At 39.6% G+C, this 18,893-nt stretch overlaps 1 protein-coding gene across 1 annotated transcript in view; it reads left to right on the top strand.

Annotated features, from left to right (window-relative positions):
• Positions 1-18,893, top strand: part of Tgfbrap1 (transforming growth factor beta receptor associated protein 1) — a 61,462-nt gene that overhangs the window by 11,454 nt on the left and 31,115 nt on the right. Inside the window, exon 2 of the mRNA XM_020179670.2 lies at positions 12,971-13,672. Within this exon, the coding sequence (XP_020035259.2) occupies positions 12,985-13,672 (688 nt within the window). The 5' untranslated portion in view covers positions 12,971-12,984. The remainder of the gene's footprint in view (positions 1-12,970; positions 13,673-18,893) is intronic.

Here is an 18,893-nt window from a genome sequence, read left to right as displayed (position 1 = left end):
ATTACGGATATCTTAGAAATCTAATGCCTGCCTGTTCCCAGCCCTGTCCTGCCTGGGTTTGTCATTCCATTGAGGTGCCATAGGATTTGTCCTTGTAGAGGGCTGTACTTCATTCTTTTGATGACTGTAGTTTTCCATCCTGTGGAAGAAACTTGGGGTGTTTTTTTCCTCATCTCAAAGACTGCTGTGAGTTTTCTTGCTCATGTCTTGGTGAATATATACTAGATGTCTAGAAGTAGAATTGTGGGCTCACTCAGTTGGTATCAAGGGCTTTCTAGAAAATGCTACAGTGGTCTTCCCCAGGTGGGAGCTTCCACTGGCAGTACAGTTTTCACTATGTCCTGTTCTTGTGAACACCTGAAGTTACCAAGCTTCAAGTGTTTTGTCAATTTAATGGTCATAAAATGAAGTCTCTTCTAGCTGTAATTTGCAATTCCAGGTGATTAATCAAGTTGAGTACTTTATCATTTTCTATTAGATATTCATCTTTCCTCTTCAGGGAAAAAAATGCTTATTGTATTTCGCTCATTCTGTTAGATTTTCTTGCTGTAGAAGTTCCCCATGTTGTTCATATGTCTTTGATCAGATGTGTGATGTCAGTGCCTTTTCCCCCAGTGCTCCCACTCCCCCTTTTCAATTTTACCTTCTTCCTTTCTTTAGGGTGATTTCAGTTTTTTTTTTTCCCCTAGTGCTGGGGCTCTCACATGCTAGGCAGCCTCTTGAGCTACACCTATGCCCCCTGGAGCGTCTTTGGAAAAACAGAACTTTTACATTTTAACATGAATGAATTTATCGTTTTTCCTTAGGGTTTGCACCTTTTAAAAACTTACTGTAGAAAATGTCTCCTTCCTTTAGGTCATCAGTGTATTTTTTTCATGTTGTCGTCACAAAGGTTTAAAGTCATACCTATGAATTCTAAGAGTGCTAATCATCTGGAATCATTTTATGCGTGCTAAAGTACGCATCTAGTTTCTTTCTTTCTTGTAGCTCTCCAGTTTTATCAGCCCTGCCTTAGCTTAGTGACCATAGCTTTATGTTACGTCTTACCTGTTAGTTCTACTAACCTTATTGTTTTTAAAAACTGTGTTGCTTTTTTTTAGCCCTTTTTTAACATATGAGTTTTATTTTATTTTATTTTGTGTTTTTTGTGGTGCGGGGGATCGAATCCAGGACTCTGCTCATAGGCAAGCACTCTATCACCTAGCCTCTGCCATATAAATTTTAGAATCTGCTTGTTGAGGTATGTGCACACACATCCAGACATGTTAGAATTTATATTAGAATGGCATTTTTTGTGTGTGCATGTCAATTAGAGGAAAACTTTCTTTTTATTGTAAAACACATTTGCATACAATGAAATGCATATAAGTATACTTGCATAAGTAATAATTCAAACAAGATACAGACTTTTCCCATCACCCAGAAAGTTCCCTTTGTCCTTTTCCTTTTATCACCCAGTTCTTTCCAAAGTCAGCACTCCTGACTTCTATCAACATAGATTATTAGTGTTGCCTACTTTTGAACCTCATATTACTGGAAATACACATTTATGTATGGTTTCTTTCCCTCTGTATCTTTGAGATTCATCCATTTGTTGTTTTTATTTTGTAATATTCCACTATATGACTGTTTCAAATTAAATGGGTAAGATAGGTAAATTCAGCTGGTTTGTGTTTTTAGGCTATTATGAAGAAGCCTGCTGTGCATCTCTTGAACAGGGCCTTTCATGTGGCATAATCAGATAACTGCATACTGTACTTTGTAAAAACCTGCCAAGCAAACTCCAAAGTGATGGTGCCACCTTATACTCTTCCAACAAAATACAGGATTCCCCTTGTTAATGACAGCTGTTCTAGTAGGTCTGAAGTCATTCCTATCTCACTGTGGCTTCAGCTTTTCTGGTGACAAAGATGTTCTGCTGAACATCTTTTCATGTTCTTTTTGGTCATTCACATATCTTCTTTTGTGAAGTGGCTATTTGAATGTTTTGCTCATGTAGAAAATAAGTTTGTCTTCTTATCATTTGGCTTGTAGCAGTTTTTATATTTTCTGGGTATCAGTTGTTTGCTAGGTGTATATGCTATGAAATTTTCGCCCAGTCTGGGGTCTGACCTATTTGTCTTTGTTTATTTTTTTTGGAAAAAGGTATTGCTGTGTTGCCCAGGCTGGCCTTGAACTCCTGGACTCAAGCCATCCTCTTGTCTCAGCTTCACAAGTATCTGGAACTGCAGGAATACACCTGAGCCTGGCTATCCTTATATCTTAGTTATCTATTGTAGCTTTATAGCAATTTCCTAGTGTAGGTTATAGCAAGTCCTACAATTTTGCTCATTTTCACGGTTGTTTTGACAATTCTAGGTCCTTTAAAATGTAAAATTTAAAATCAGTTTGTCAATTTTTGCAGAGAAGTCTGCTGTAAGTATAAGTTAGGTCTTCCTTAATGTTTAACAATAAATTTTATGATTTTCTCCATAGAAATCTTATACATCTTTGTTAGATAATTCTTTCATACCTTTATTTTTAATACCTTTTTAAGATTAAAGTTTCTAATTGTTGTTTATATGTTTCAGGTATAGGTTACTTTGATACAGTTTTAGATTAAATATTTCTAAACTCTTATTAATTCTAACAGATTATTTGTGGGCTTTCCTATAAACAGAATGTCATCTGTGAGTAATTATAGTTTTGTCTCTGTTTGTGATTCTTTAAAGCTTTTTTTGTTTTTTGTACTGCCAAAGACTCTTCAAACCATGTTGAATAGAGATGGTGTTTTTCTTTGCTAGGGCTGCTGTAGCAAAAGGCCACAAACCAGATACTTAAGCAGCAGAAACTTACATCTTACAGTTCTAGATTTAGATTTCTAGGGTAGAAATCTGAGGTCAGGGTGTCTGCAGGGTGGAGGCCTGTCAAGGAGAATCTGTTCAGGCCTCTCTCAGTGCTTCTGGTAGCTCCTAGCATTCCTTGGCTTACAGATCTTGGTCTTCTCTCCATGTCTTCACCTGACTTTCCTTTGTGTGTCTGCACCCAAATTTCCCTATTGTGAGATCATAGTCATTGGATTAAGGCCCACCCTAATGACCCCATCTTGACATCTGTCTGTCAGAGTGTATGGTCACATTCATAGGCACTGGAATTTAGGACTTCAGCATATTTTGGTAGGACCCAATTTAGCCCATCACAGATAGTAGCAATAACCTTTTTTTTTTTTTTTTTTTAAGGAAAAGCATTCTGGAGATTGAACCAGAACTTTACCAACTTGAGCCACATCCCCAAGCCCTTTGGTATTTATTTTTGAGATAGAATCTCCCTTCCTTTGCCTGGGCTGGCCTCAGACTCTGGGCCTCCTGCCTCTGCCTCCCGAGTAGCTGGGATTTTATGCCTGGCTCCAGTAATAATAGATACCCTTGTCTTATTTCTTGTTTTAAAGGAAATAATTTTGAAGTTTTGCTCTTACGGGCTTTGTGTGTTTGCTTTAGGTAGCAGGATAATATGCTACAAGTTTTTGTTATGCACAGATGTTGAATTCTATTTAATGTTTTTCTGCATCTATTGAAATAATGACTTTTCCTTTTTCATTTGTTGTGAATTAAGCCAACAGTTTTCATTATCTTAAATGTAGCCATATTGTATACTTTCAGTATGTATTGGTTAACTGAGGTGCTAATATTTGGGCATGTTTACCCATGAGTAAGAATGATCTGTAATTTCCCTTTTCCTTATATCCTCATTAGGTTTGAATATCAAAGTTATACTTCATATTGGTTTCATAAAACAAAGTGGTCTGTGTGTCTGTCTCACACACACACACACACACACATATTTTTGGGGAAATTTGTTATGCAGAATTTGAATTATGTGATTCCCAAATGTTTGGTAGAATTTATATAGAAAACCTCCTGGAACTGGTGTTTGCTTTATGATATAGACAGTATCAGTGAGATCAGAAATAGAACTGGTACCGTGCATGGTTCATAACCTCACCCAGACTGCTCTTCTGGCCTGGAAAAGCCTACATTGTAATAGGTTTCCAAATAAAAGTGAAACTTATGGTAATGTCAGGATCTATGGCTCAGACTATGTGTAGCCATGAAGAATGGATTTGTAGTTTTCAGGCTTAAGCTTAGGAGGCCTCAGGAGCCAAGGGCAACAAGTTCTTAAAAGCCACTACAACTGCTGACTGTGATGTTTCTGTGTACATTTGTGAAAAAAAGATTAGTATTTTTTACATTAGCATTTCCCCCCCCCCTTGATACCCGGCAGAAACTATTTTGCCCTTATCTCTAATTTCGTTGAGGAGAGAGTATAAGCAATAATAGGAAGGACTAAGAGTTTTTGCTAGTTGAGATAAGGATAGTTATACAGGGAGTTGATTCACATTAATTTCCTGTGCATGTGTGTTAGCTTCTAGGTTAATTCTTCTTGATCTAACCTTTTCTCTAGTTCCTGGTCCCCTTCTCCTATTGGCCTCAGTTGCTTTAAAGTATCTGCTTTAGTTTCTCTGCGTTGAGGGAACACATGCTATCTAGTTTTGAGGTGTCTTACCTATCCTCACACCTCCCTTGTGTGTTCTCGCTTTATCATGTGATCAAAGTCCAATCCCCTTGTTGTGTTTGCCCTTGATCTAATGTCCGCATATGAGGGAGAATATATGATTTTTGGTCTTTTGGGCCAGGCTAACCTCACTCAGAATGATGTTCTCTAATTCCATCCATTTACCATTGAATGATAATATTTTGTTCTTCTTCATGGCTGCATAAAATTCCATTGTGTATAAATACCACATTTTCTTAATCCATTCGTCTGTAGTGGGGCATCTTGGCTGTTTCCATAACTTGGCTATTGTGAATAGTGCTGCAATAAACATGGGTGTGCAGGTGCCTCTGGAGTAACCTGTGTCACAGTCTTTTGGGTATATCCCCAAGAGTGGTATTGCTGGATCATATGGTAGATCAATGTTTAGCTTTTTAAGTAACCTCCAAATCTTTTTCCAGAGTGGTTGTACTAGTTTACATTCCTACCAACAGTGTAAGAAGGTTCCTTTTTCCCCACATCCTCACCAACACCTGTTGTTGGTGGTGTTGCTGATGATGGCTATTCTAACGGGTGAGGTGGAATCTTAGTGTGGTTTTAATTAACATTTCTTTTATTGCTTAAGATGGTGAGCATTTTTTCATGTGTTTTTTGACCATTTGAATTTCTTTTGAGAAAGTTCTATTTAGTTCACTTGCCTATTTCTTTATTGGTTCATTAGGGAGAATTTAGTTTTTTAAGTTCCCTATATATTCTGGTTATCAGTCCTTTGATGTATAGCTGGCAAGTATTTTCTCCCACTCTGTGGGTATTCTCTTCAGTTTAGAGACCATTGCTTTTGTTGAGCAGAAGCTTATTAGTTTTATGAAGTCCTATTTATCTATGCTCTTAGTTGCTGTGCTGCTGGGGTTCCATTGAGAAAGTTCTTACCTATATCTATTAATTCCAGAGTATTTCCTTCTCTTTCTTGTACCAGCTTTAGAGTTTGTAGTCTGATATTAAGATTCTTGATCCATTTTGAGTTAATATTGGTATAGGGTGATATACATGGATCTAGTTTCAGTTTTTTGCAGACTGCTAACCAGTTTTCCCAGCAGTTTTTGTTGAAGAGACTGTCTTTTCTCCATCGTATATTTTTAGCGCCTTTGTCAAAGATAAGTTGGTTATAGTTGTGTGGCTTCATATCCAGGTCCTCTATTCTGTTTCACTGATCTTCATGTAGTTTTTGTGCCAGTAACATGCTGTTTTTGTTGTTATTGTTTTGTAATATAGTTTGAAGTCGGGTATCGTGACACCTCCAGCATTGTTTTTTGACTGAGTATTGCCTTGGCTATTCATGGCCTCTTGTGTTTCATATAAATTTAACGGTAGATTTTCCAGTCACTTTAATGAATGTTATTGGAATTTTGATGGGAATTGCATTAAACATGTAGATTACTTTTGGGAGTATAGACATTTTTACTATGTTGATTCTACCAATCCATGAGCATGGGTGTTCTCTCCACTTTCTACAGTCTTCCTCAATCTCTTTCTTCAGGGGTTTATACTTTTCCTTGTAGAGGCCGTTTATAACCTTTGTTAAGTTTACTTCTAGGTATTTGATTTTTTTTGAGGCTATTGTGAGTGGAATTGTTTTCATATATTCTTTCTCAGTTTGTTTGTTATTAGTGTATGGAAAAGCTAATGATTTTTGTATGTTGATTTTATATCCTGCCACATTGCTGTAGCTGTTGATGGTGTCCAGGAGTTTTTGAGTAGAGTTTTTTGGGTCTTTAAGGTATAGGATCATGTCATCTGCAAATAAGGATATTTTGACAGTTTCTTTACCTATTTTTATTCCTTTTATTCCTTCTTCTTGCCTAATTGCTCTGGCTAGGAATTCCATTACTGTGTTGGATAGGAGTGAGGATAGTGGTCATCCTTGTCTCGTTCCTGATTTTAGAGGGAATGGTTTCAGTTTTTCTCTGTTAAGTATAATACTGGCTGTAGGTTTGTCATATATAGCTTTTATAATGTTGAGGTACTTTCCTTCTATTCCTAGTTTTCTTAGAGCTTTTATCATGAAATGGTGTTGGATCTTATCAAAGGCTTTTTCTGCATCTATTGAGATGATCAAGTGGTTTTTGTCTTTGCTTCTGTTAATGTAGTTTATTACGTTTATTGATTTTCATATGTTGAGCCACCCCTGCATCTCTGGGATGAAGCCTACTTGGTCATGGTGAATGATCTTTTTGATGTGTTGTTGAATTTGGTTTGCCATTATTTTACTGAGGATATTTGCATTCATGTTCATTAAGGAGATTGGCCTGTAGTTCTCCTTTTTTGAGGTGTCTTTGCCTGGTTTTGGGATAAGTGTAATACTGGCTTCATAAAATGTGTTAGACTGTTTTCCTTCCCTTTCTATTTCATGGAACAGTTTAAGGAGGGTTGGTATCAGTTCTTCTTTAAAGGTCTGATAGAATTCAGCAGAGAATCCATCAGGTCTTGGACTTTTCTTTTTGGGGAGACTCTTGATTGCTGCTTCAATTTCATTTTGTGTTATAGATCTATTCAGGTGATTAATATCCTCTTGGTTCAGTTTTGGATGATCATACGTATCTAGAAATCTGTCCATTTCTTTGAGATATTCGAATTTATTTGAATATAGGTTCTCGAAGTAGTCTCTGATGATTTCCTGATTGGCCTTCCGTTTTGTTTTGCAGTTCTGTTTCGTTCTTTTTTCTGAGGTTTTCCATATCCTGAATTGTTTCCTCTTTAATGCTGTCTATTTTCGTCCTGAGTTCATTTATCTCTTTATTAATCGTGTTCTTTGTTTCACTTTGGTGTTTATACAGTGCTTCTATGGTTTCTTTTATTTCTTCTTGTGCTTTTTCAAATTCTCTATTTTTGTTGTTTTGGAATTTCTTGAGTGTCTCCTGTACATTTTGGTTGACCATATCCAGTATCATCTCTATAAAATTGTCATTGATTACCTGTAGTATTTCTTCTTTTAGATTATTCTTGTGGGCTTCATTGGATTCTTTGGCATAGTTTATGTTCATTTTGTTGGAGTCTGGATCTGAGTATCTGTTTTCTTCATTCCCCTCTGGTTCCTGTACTTATTTTTTGCTGTGGGGAAACTGGTATCCCTGTTTTTTCTGTCTTCCCGTCATTGCCCTTGGTGTTGTTATTGTCCCTGTACTGTGTGCAATTAAGTATTTTCTAGCTGTAATAACAACAATGGTGATATTTAGAGTGGAAGGGTGAGAGGAGAGGGAAAGCAAAGAGTTAAGAGGGAAAAACAAATAAACAAGTAAAAAAATCAAAACAAACATACCAAAAAAGTTTTAAAGATATAAACAGGAATATATAATGTACTAATCAACAGTAAGCTTAACAGGCATTAGGGAGACAGAGAGAGGATTGAGGAAAAAAAATAACATAAAATAAAAAAATGTCCAAGTTCAAATGCAATAAAGTTTCAGTCTTAATAATTTTGGTGTTGGTCCCTCCACCTCCAGTCCTGGAGATGGTGTCTCAGAAGTAGTCTGTCATTGTCTCATCAAAGGGGAAAACAAATAAAACAAAACAAAACAAAAAAAACAGCATAAAGTGTCCCAAGTGCAAATGCAATAAAGTTTCAGTAAGTTTTTCAGCATGTAGGTATAGTTCAGTTGTTGTCTCATCAAAGGAAGGGAGAAAAAAAAGTCTGGAGACAGTTCTGTGAATGGCTATCTGAGGCTGTGGCTCACCTGCCTGCTGCTGTCAGCCTGCTGTTGCTGGAGGCGTTATTTATGTAGATCTCAGGAGTGAGCTTAACACTCACCTAGCCCCTCAGGCTTTGTTTACTTAGCGTTCTCCTGGGCGCATCTGCCACTTTCCAAGCACAGTGGGGGAAGTGACACTGCACCAGCTTTCTCAGGCCAGTATGTTTATTTACAGTTCACGTGGGAAGTTGGCCTTCCCCCCTCTCCTGTGGAGTTTTCCTCCCACCACCACGTTTACAAACTTTCCTGCTCCTGGTTGCTGGGCATGTGCTGCCACTCCTGCCTTTTCCAGCTGGCTTATTTATTTACAGTTCATGTGGGAAGTGGGTCTTCCCCTCTTGCCTGTGGAGTTTTCCTCCCACCACCACTTTTACAAGCTTTCCTGCTCCTGGTTGCTGGGCGTGTGCCAGCAGCTCCTGCCTTCTCCCGCAGCTTGTTTATTTATAGTTCCGTGAGGGATTGCCCCTCCTCCCCTCTTCAGTGCTCAGGGCACCCCGCCCTCTTTGCTACGTGTCTTTTTTGTTGTTATTGCTTATTATTCAGTTGTTTTTCCTTTTTTCCCTGGGTGGGGGTTGGTCTGTCCAGGGGGCTATGCTGATCTGGCCCAGGGTTGTCTATGGGAGTACTGCCTGCAGCGTAGCTTATCCTGTGGTCTGCATCTTCCCAAGCCGTCTGGGCGCTGGCATCTGGCAGCAGCGAGGGAACCCTCCTTGTTTCTCCATTTAACATGACGTGGGGATGCTATGTGTGAACTGGAGGTGTGGAGGAGTCAAAGTTTTGCCTCTTCTGGGTGGTTTTTCCTGTAATGTGTATCTCCAGTGTCTCTCCAAGATTTTACTTTAGGAAGCACACTTTCTGCTTTCTCCCTCTAGCTGCCATCTTGGAATCCTTACATTAGCATTTTCAAAGACACTTATTTAGATTCTAATTATATTAGTGGCAGTTATCTTTAAAAGGACAATGTGCATAGACTCAAGTTGGTAGAAAATAATTATTAAGATTTTTATTTTGACCTTTTTCACACATTATCATTTGTTGATTTTTCTAGTCTTATTTCCTTAATGAGATTGGGAGACCTTTGGGAAAGGAGACTTCTTGTAACCTTACTTTATTTTGCACACTCAGAGATACTTGGTTCATATGTAGTATTTTCCTTATTTAAATTATAGTCCATGAATGCACTAACATTTTTCAGTCTCTTTCTCTAACTGGTTATTCATTTTGAAAAATTTTGAGAAAACATGGAAATGTTAATCTTTTTGAGTTGTGACCATGATTTTTACATGAAGTTCTGATGAAAAGTTTAAACCTTAAGTCAGTTTGAAACACACAGTAAAGGATGACTCAGGTATCCTAGGGATGCTTAATCGTATTACTCAATCGTATTGAAACCTCTGATTCAGACTCCAGTAAGTTGAACTTAATAGTAGGTAATACAGACATGTGGCCTAAAGTTTTATTTTTTATGATTTGTATTTACCTATATAAGTTTATCCTGTGAAGTATGTTATGAAGAGAATTCTGCTGCTTAAAAGAACAAACCATTTTTTTTATTATTCATATGTGCATACAATGCTTGGGTCATTTCTCCCCCCTGCCCCCACCCCCTCCCTTACCACCCACTCCGCCCCCTCCCTCCCCCCCCACCCCCTCAATACCCAGCAGAAACTATTTTACCCTTATCTCTAATTTTGTTGAAGAGAGAGTATAAGCAATAATAGGAAGGACCAAGGGCTTTTGCTAGTTGAGATAAGGATAGCTATACAGGGCATTGACTCACATTGATTTCCTGTGCATGTGTGTTACCTTCTAAGGAACAAACCATTTTTAAGTGGCCATCTCTTTTAATTTTGGTTTATATAAATTCTGCTTAATTATAAAAGCAAGTCCTTAAAGACCTCTACCAGGAAACTTACAGGAAGATCGAGATAACTAGTTACCAGTTATATATATATATAACTATATACCAGTTATAGCTAATGAAGCAATATTGCATTTCTTTTTAAATGTCATGGAACTATGACGTTTTCATAGCCTTTCTTACAACTACCTCTCCTTCTCTACTGCCCACCCCAGGACTTAGACTAAATATAGGTGTTAGGTGTTTGTTTCTGTTCATAGTATTCTTCACTGCAAATGTGCTTGTTTATCCCTTAATGCTAAATGAAGACCAAGGTAGAATTATAGACAGTTTGCTTCTAAGAAGTTAAATAAGGGTTTGATTGTAGATGCCTAAATCTTGTTTCTCTATTCTTTGCACAAAGAATCACTTTATCCTGCCATTTTCAAAGACACCTCTGATTGATCAATCAATGAAAAAAAAATCTTGTATTTCTTTCTTTTTTTTTTGGTGGTACTGGGATTTGAACTTGGTCTCATGCTTGCTAGGCAGGTGTTCTACCACTTGAGCCACCCCGCCAGCCCTTTTTTTGTTCATGGGTATTTTTGAGATAGAGTCTTGCAGATTATTTGCCTGGGCTGCCTGTGAATGGAGATCTTCCTGATTTCTGCCACTCAAGTAGCTAGGATTATAGGCGTGAGCCACTAACACCCAGCTTTCTTATATTTCTTTGGCTTCTACTGACTTAGGTGTCTCCAAACCTACATTTAAATATCTGGGTTTTACTCATTAGCATTTAAATAGGAAAATATTCTCTGGGTGAGTTATGATGATTATATTTGGTGTTTAAGGATTACTTGTGCCACATATTCCTAGCAGAGGCCTACTGGACACCTTCACCCTACTGCCCCTGGGTCCTGAAAGTCCTGCAGCCTGAGGTGGGTGGACAGGGTACCTTCTCAGGGTTGCATTTGGAGCCTCACTGCTCAGTCCCCCTCCTCTCTTCTTTGGTTCCCCAAAGATGAGCTCATGTCAAGGAGTGTGAAGATGCCTGTGGGGGCTCATGTGTGTCAATGTTCATGGTTGTGTTTCAGTCTGTACTTTGGTGGAGATGGGACAGAACATGGCACTGTTTCATCCTGTGACACCCAACTGGGAAATAAATACTTGAAGTAGACCTGGGGGTTAGGCAGGGGTAGGAGCTAATCAAGATGGGGAAGAAGTTAATCTTCATGGTGGATTCAAAGACTTACAGAATGTTGTGTGCCAGATATCAAGCATTTTACTTGAGCTGATTTACTTTGCCCTTAAACCGTGCTATTAAGTAGGTACCATTATTTTTTCACTCATTTCACAGATGTGGAAACTGAAAAGTCAAGTGTCTTAGTTTTTGTTGCTACATCAAAGTGCCATAACTTGGGTAATTCGCAAGCAATACAAATTTATGCTCATACCTATCTTGACCAGGAAGTACAAGATCAAGTTACTAGTATCTTCAATGTCTGTGTAGGGCCTGTTCTTCATAGAAACACCTTCCTGCTGTGTCCTTGTGTAGTGGAAAGGACAAACAAGCTCTTGGGCCTCTGCAATAAGGACACTAATTTCATTCTTGAGAGCTTCACCTTCAGGACCTAATCTCCCGCCACCACCATCCTAGGCCTTAAGTCTGAGCTCATGAATGGGGTAGTAACAGACATTCAAACCATAGCACCAAGGAATTTGCTCAAGTGAGGAAGGACTCTGATATAGCCGCAGATAGACCTCATCCCCAAGCCTGGGGGTCTTGTTGGCTCAGGAAAGGGACTTGGGTTCTCATTTATGTGTAGCTGTCATTGCCCCAGTGGATGAGGGATGCAAGAAATTATGGGATTCTAAAATCTTTGAGTTGGAAGGTTCAAGGAAAGATACCTGATTCCTCCCCGTCCCCAATGCTGAACATCTCTTGGCTATTTCTGAGTTCTTACAGTCTGCTGGAATGCCTCAAAGAATTAAGGAATTTAGTCTCTCATGAGGTAACCCTGTTCCATCTTTGATGCAAGCCCAACCACCATCCCTGTAACTGCCACCAGTTGTCCTGGGCCTCCCTACAGTTGCTGATCCCTGGCCCTCACAGGTATTGGGCTATGACATGAAGCTGCCTTCCTGCCAGTGAGGAACTGAGGCTATTTTGCCGTGTTGCTGCTTCTGACTCTGAAATGTGAAAGGAAAAAGAGTAGGAAGCCCCAGGTCAGTGAATGGGCAGTGTTCCAATGGGCTCATCCAGTAACTACCATACCGGTGACCTGCATGGGTAGTATAAGAAGCTCACCGTACCATCCAAAAGTGGGAGAGTCAAAGTGTGTCTTTGCTATTGGATATGAACATGTGTACTCTACAAAGCAAATGCAAAGCTGGGGTCAGTGTACGTGCCTCACTGGGAGGAACACGGAATCTACCACATGCTTCCTGCCTCAGTGGTTTTGGCAGGATCCTGTAGTAAGTACCACTATTCTTTTAAATACAAATTCATAGACGGTACAGGAAAGATCACTGAGCATCGTTTTTGCATTTTCAGAGGCCTTTCTACCATGTTGTTTAGGGATGTATGTGTGAGTGTCTCCTGCCTGCTGACGTGTCTCCCAGAGACAGTGGAGGCAGCTCCACATAGCTCTCAGTCATCATAAGCAAAATGTTCTCTTTGCCAGGGTCCCAGTTGTCTGGTGGGGCAGGTCACTTTTCTTTCCATTTTCTCATAGCATTAGATTATTTTTTTAGCTGAAATGTGAATGGGAAATCATTGTGCCTATGTTGCAATCTGGTATATTTCTGCTTATTCCCATTTTCTCTAAGAGTTATTTTCTGTCTCTTCCCACAGATCAGCCAGTAGACATGATGAACATCAAGGCCTTCACCTTGGTCTCTGCTGTTGACCAGGAGCTGCTGATGGGTGACAAAGAACGCATCAGCATTGAGTGCGTGGAGTGCTGCGGGAAGAACCTCTACATCGGCACCAACGACTGCTTCATTTACCACTTCCTGTTGGAGGAGAAGGCTCTTCCCGCGGGGACAGCTGCGTTCACTGCCACCAAACAACTGCATAAACATCTGGGCTTCAAGAAGCCGGTGAATGAGCTGCGAGCAGCCTCAGCCCTTAACAGGCTCTTGGTGCTGTGTGACAACTCCATAACCCTGGTCAATATGCTGAACCTGGAGCCTGTCCCCTCTGGAGCCCGCATTAAAGGGGCTGTGACATTTGCTCTGAATGAGAACCCTGTAAGCGGGGACCCATTCTGTGTGGAAGTGTGCATCATCTCTGTGAAACGTAGAACAATCCAGGTGTTTCTGGTGTACGAGGACCGTGTTCAGATAGTCAAGGAAGTGTCCACCCCAGAGCAGCCCCTCGCCGTGGCTGTGGATGGCCACTTCTTGTGCCTGGCACTGACCACACAGTATATCATCCTGAACTACAGCACGGGCCTCTTCCAAGATCTGTTTCCCTACTGCAGTGAGGAGAAGCTGCCGATTGTCAAGAGGATAGGCAGACAGGAGTTCCTGCTGGCTGGCCCAGGAGGCCTGGGTGAGGAGGGGCTGGAGCACTACCACTGATGGTGCCTGTACCCTGCCTGCTGTCCTGGGGGATCCCCAAATGCTGATTGCAGAAGGAGAAGGAGGTCACTGTGAAAAGATAATACAGTCATGTGTTGCCTAGTGACAGGGACAAATTCCAAAAAACACATTGTTATGTGATTTTGTCATGCAATCATCAGGTGGCTATAACATCAGTAGGTGACATTGTAATCTTATGAGACCACAGTCAGATATGCAGTCCACTGCGGACTGATAGGTCATTATGTGGCACATGACTGCACTTAAGAAGAGTGTTTGACAGCATTGAGGATGAGGGACAAGATGGGGCAGAACTGCATGAGTATCGTGTGCTGAAATTCTGCCGGATTGTGAGTGATGAGTTAAGTAGAACAGAAATAGACTATCATAAAAGCAGTTTTATTTTGTGTTAAAGTGGAGCTTGTGGACAGCTCTGGGGAGAAAATTTCTTTTAAGTAAATAACTGCAAAAATAAACTTCTGCAAGACTTCCTCACACAATTTTTCCCTCACCCAGTATTTTCAAATGAGGAATGTGCTAGCTTTCCATTACCATAACAAATACTGGCTCACAGTTAGATGTTTGAGGTGGACCCATGGCTTTGGGTCTCTGATGGGGGTACAAATGGCAATGGTGGCTAACATGGAGCAATGCAAAATGTTTGCCTCATGTCTGTCGGGAAAGTAAGAGAAGAAGGATTAGGTTCTGTCCTCTCTTTCAGGGGCATTCCTCCAATAATCAAAAGACCTCCCACTAGGCCCCTCCCACTAAAGGTTCCCCCATCTCCTAATAGTGCCACCCCTCTGGACCAAGCCTTTACACATGGGCTTTTAGAGGACATGTAGGACCCAAAACACAGCATGGGGGCTTTAATGTTTTGTCCATAATTTTCACTTTTGAAAGTTTGGGGTTTTGGCTGTTCTTCTCTGGCCTCAACCAACTCTGATGTGCACATCACAATGAAGTACATACTGACAACTTATGATGTCTCCTGGGGCACTATTTCAGTGCTGGGTAGCTTCTGTTGGGAGTTAGTGTATATCTTATGTCACAGGGTAATGTGAATCCATTTGAACACAGGTATTTTTAACTTTGGAGTGTTTTTGTACAGACATCTCATTTTAAAATGATAATATAAACATTTTTTCTCATAGTGTCAGAAATTCAGGTAATGAACTAGTTAATGTACATTGTTTTATTTTTCAACTTGAGATTCATAGCAAAACTGAAAGGAAGGTACAGAGTTCGCATTTACTCCCTTCCCTTCCCAAAGCCTCTCCCATTGTCAGCATCTCCCACAGCAGTGACACATTTGTTACAACCAAAGAACCTATATCAAGACATTGTTATCAACCAAAGTCCATAGTTTCCATTAGGGTTCGTTGTTTGTGTTGTACATAAGATAGGTGTGGAAAAATTACCCGTCATTATAGTATTATATAGTAAAAATCCTCTGTTTTGTACCCATTCATCCTTCCCCTCCCCCTAACTCCTGGCAGCCACTAACCTTGTTATTGTTGTCATAGTTTTGCCTTTTGTAGAATGTCATGTAGCTAAAAAATGCTAAGTAGCCTTCTCAGACTGGCTTCTTTTATTTAGCAATATGTGTTAAAGATTTCTCCATGCCTTTTCATGGCTTGACAGCTCAAACTTTTACTATTTGAAGAAAAAAAATTCTTTACTTCAACCACCCTTTTCTTCAACAAAATGCAGATTTTTTTTTATTATGGAAAGCATACATAAACTTATACAGTAAAGAGAATAGCATGATAAACCTGAGGTAGCCATCACCCTACTTCAGCCTTTATCAGTTCCTTTCCACACCTGTCCACTCCCTCTGCTTGATTATTTTGAAGCAGATCCCAGACATCATAGCATTTCATCTGTAAATATTTTGGCATATAGTTCTAAGTTATAGACACATATACACAAAACATAAACCACAATGCTATTACATACCTAAAAAAAGACACTAGTTCCTTATTACCAAATACATCTAGGCATGTCTTATTTCTCTTATTTTATCATATATAGTAGAGAGGTGTACACAAATATCTATATGTCCACTTAGATTTAAGTATTTGGATTTTTTTTTCAGTTTATTTGACTCAGTTTCAACCAAGGCCTGCCCATACATTGCAATTGGTTAATCTGTTAAATTTCTTTTTTCTTTTAAGTTCCCCCTTCCTCTTTTTTTATTTTTCCTTGAGAAATTGTATGGCTTTCTTGTCTGGATTTTGATGATTTCATCCCCATAGTATTGTTTAATGTGCCACTCTGAGCCCTGTGACATGACCTCTGTGTTTTCTGCAAAAGATAATTAGGAGATTCGAGACTTTTGCTTGCTTGGGGGAGGCAAGACTACAGTAGTGGTGGAGTACTTTCTCTCAGGGGTTACTAATACCTTTTTATCTCCCTTTTTATGATAATAATAGCTATTGATGGTCATTGCCTAATCCATTAATTCTTTAGAGCCTAGCAGTGGGCAGCATTGTATTTCTCCCCATTCTTCCTTCATAAGTTATTGTGAGTGCCTCAGGAAACAAACTTTCTCCTACTCAATTATTTGGTTATCCCCATTACTTTGTATGAAAAGGCAGGTTAAGGCAGTAAGGTCCACCTTCTAGAATTGCCTGTTTAACAAGCCTTGTGAACTCATGAGCACATGTCTGTGAAATGCTTGGCTCCTTCGGTGCCTGCTGGAGCCTCTTCAGATGGTCCTGAGACATGTCTTTAAAAATCTGATAACTTCCTTGCTTTGTGATATGCTCCTGACTCACCTGTTCTATTTCCTGACTCACCTAGATTTGGTTTCTGCCATTCTTTCTAGGAGCCCTGCTATTACAGACCTGAGCCTGGGTGCTGGAGGTGCTTGTTGTCCGTTGTTTCTGGCCTCTTGGGTAGCCAGTGCTGAGAAGGCTGTATTTTAAGATAAAGATAACTCCATTGTAAGATCATGTTTAAGATCCATGGGCCCTCATGGATGGAGGGCCTATCCATCTGTATCCTGGTCTCTCTTTTTAGCCATACCAAAAATCCACTTCTCCCACTCCACCACAACAATTCGCTGGATTGCTGCCTCAGTGGCAGCGGTCCCAGCACTGCTGTTCTCACAGTGTGGTCACTGGAAAAAGCCTGATTTTTGGTGGTGCTTTCTGTCCTTAGGATATGAAGAATAAAAAATTACTGTGTTTAAAGTCACTTGGAAGAGGTCCCCTCTGTGTGGTTTTGCCACCAACTAGATATGCAGTTAGATTGATTTGTTTCATTTTTACCTTCAGATTTAAAGAAATTGCCTTAGTTTGTTTATTGTTTGTCATGGGAATATTTACAGATTTCTTAGGCAGATGGCCACCACAAAGCCTAATCAAAGAAGACTAGCATGTGTCCTTTTCTCTACCAAGTCATTCCCTCCCTCCACGGAAAACTTTATTTTGAGGCTTATCCTTTCACTTTTAATTAAAGAGTATAAACATACTCCCTCTTTCTTGGCTAAATGGCAGCTTACTTTACTTTGCCTTTTTAATCTAATATGTTACGGTGATCACTTTGTAGTATGATATGAAAATATTCCTCCATTCCTTTTTTTTTTTGTAATGTATATTTTTTGAGACTGGATCTGGCTGCGTTGCTCAGGCTGGCCTTGAACTCCTGGGCTCAAGCAGTCTCCCTGCCTCAGCCTTGGAACAGAGGGAATAACATGTATGTGCCCAGTGCCCAGCCCTCTTGATCTTCATGGCTTCATGTTACTCTGCTGTGTGGCAGTACTGTAGTTTTTCCTGCCGGTCAACTATGGGTGGAGATTATTTGGTTTTTGTCCACTTTGGGGCTACTTATAGGACTTACCATGAGTGTGTGTGTGTGCATGTGTTTGTGTGTGTGTCTTCAGCATATCTGTGGATAAGCTTTCTAGAGATGGGATTGCTGAGTGAAAGTGTAGCACTTGTGAATTTTGCTAGGCATCACCATATTCACCCTTGGTAAATGCTGTGCTGTTTTATATTCTTCCAGCAAGGTACAGCATAGCCTGTTTCCCCTGGCTTTGTCAACAGGGCATGTTGCCAAGCTTTAGCGTTTTTGCCAGTCTGGCATATTTCCCCCAAATGCATGATTAAGCTGTTTTCATGTTAGGAGCAGAATTATCATTCCACTGTTCCTTTAGATGGGAATTACCTTATTATTATTATTTTTTTTTGAAACAGGGTCTTGTTATATAACTCCAGGTTGGTCTTGAACACACTGTTTTTGGTTTTTTGTTTTGTTTTTGGTGACTGGGAATTGAACTTGGGCATCACATATACTGAGTACCTACTCTACTACTGAGCTACAACCCTAGTCCTAAGTTATCCATTATCATTAGTCTTTTGGGTTTCTTTTTAAATATTCTTTATGTAGTGAAGATACCAACTTGTCTATGCTATATAATTTTCAAATATATGTCTCTAGTTTTTGACATGCAAAAGCTTTTTTTTTTAAAAAAAAAACTTCTATATAATGTACTGTGTCAACTTCTTCAGTTATTGCTCTTGACTGAGTTGTAATTAGGAACATTTCCCTATCTTCCAAGTTATAGACAAATTCTCTTGTGTTTTCTGTCAGTACTTATACAGTCTCATTTCTTACAGTGTAAAGAATGGATACAATTATGTTTTTATGTGATTATCCAGTTATCCCACCAACTCAAGAGCCCATCTTTTCCTCACTAATTTAGGTGGCCACTTTTAATGTACACTAAATTTCCTGATGACAATTGGGTCTGTGTCTGGATTTTCTGTTTTGTTCTTTCTGTCCTCTTGCCTATTCATGTGCCAGTACCTAACTACTGTGGCTATATAGAAAGACTTCATGGTGAAGCCATTCAACTCCTGCAGCCCTGTGTTGGTCATAGTATTAGATTAAAGGGAATTGAGTCATTCATATTTAGGATTCATTTTCCCCCAAGTTTACTCTGTTGCAACTACATGGGCATCATGCTGAGGTGTCACTCTCCTTGTAACTGGTAGAATTATAAGCAGATCAGAAGACCACTTGTGAGCTCTCTTACACATGCCCGATATATCTATAGGTTCTACGTATAGCATACTAATCACTGGCATCTTTATATGGCTTCAGAAATTAATAGTTCGGACAAGTTACTAAGATGGATTTCAATGCACCTTTAAGCATAAAAGCTTTCTATTTTCATTCTGTCT

Source organism: Castor canadensis, chromosome 12, assembly GCF_047511655.1.
Source record: "Castor canadensis chromosome 12, mCasCan1.hap1v2, whole genome shotgun sequence".
Lineage (NCBI taxonomy): Eukaryota > Metazoa > Chordata > Mammalia > Rodentia > Castoridae > Castor > Castor canadensis.
This window is presented reverse-complemented; position numbering and strand designations above follow the sequence as displayed.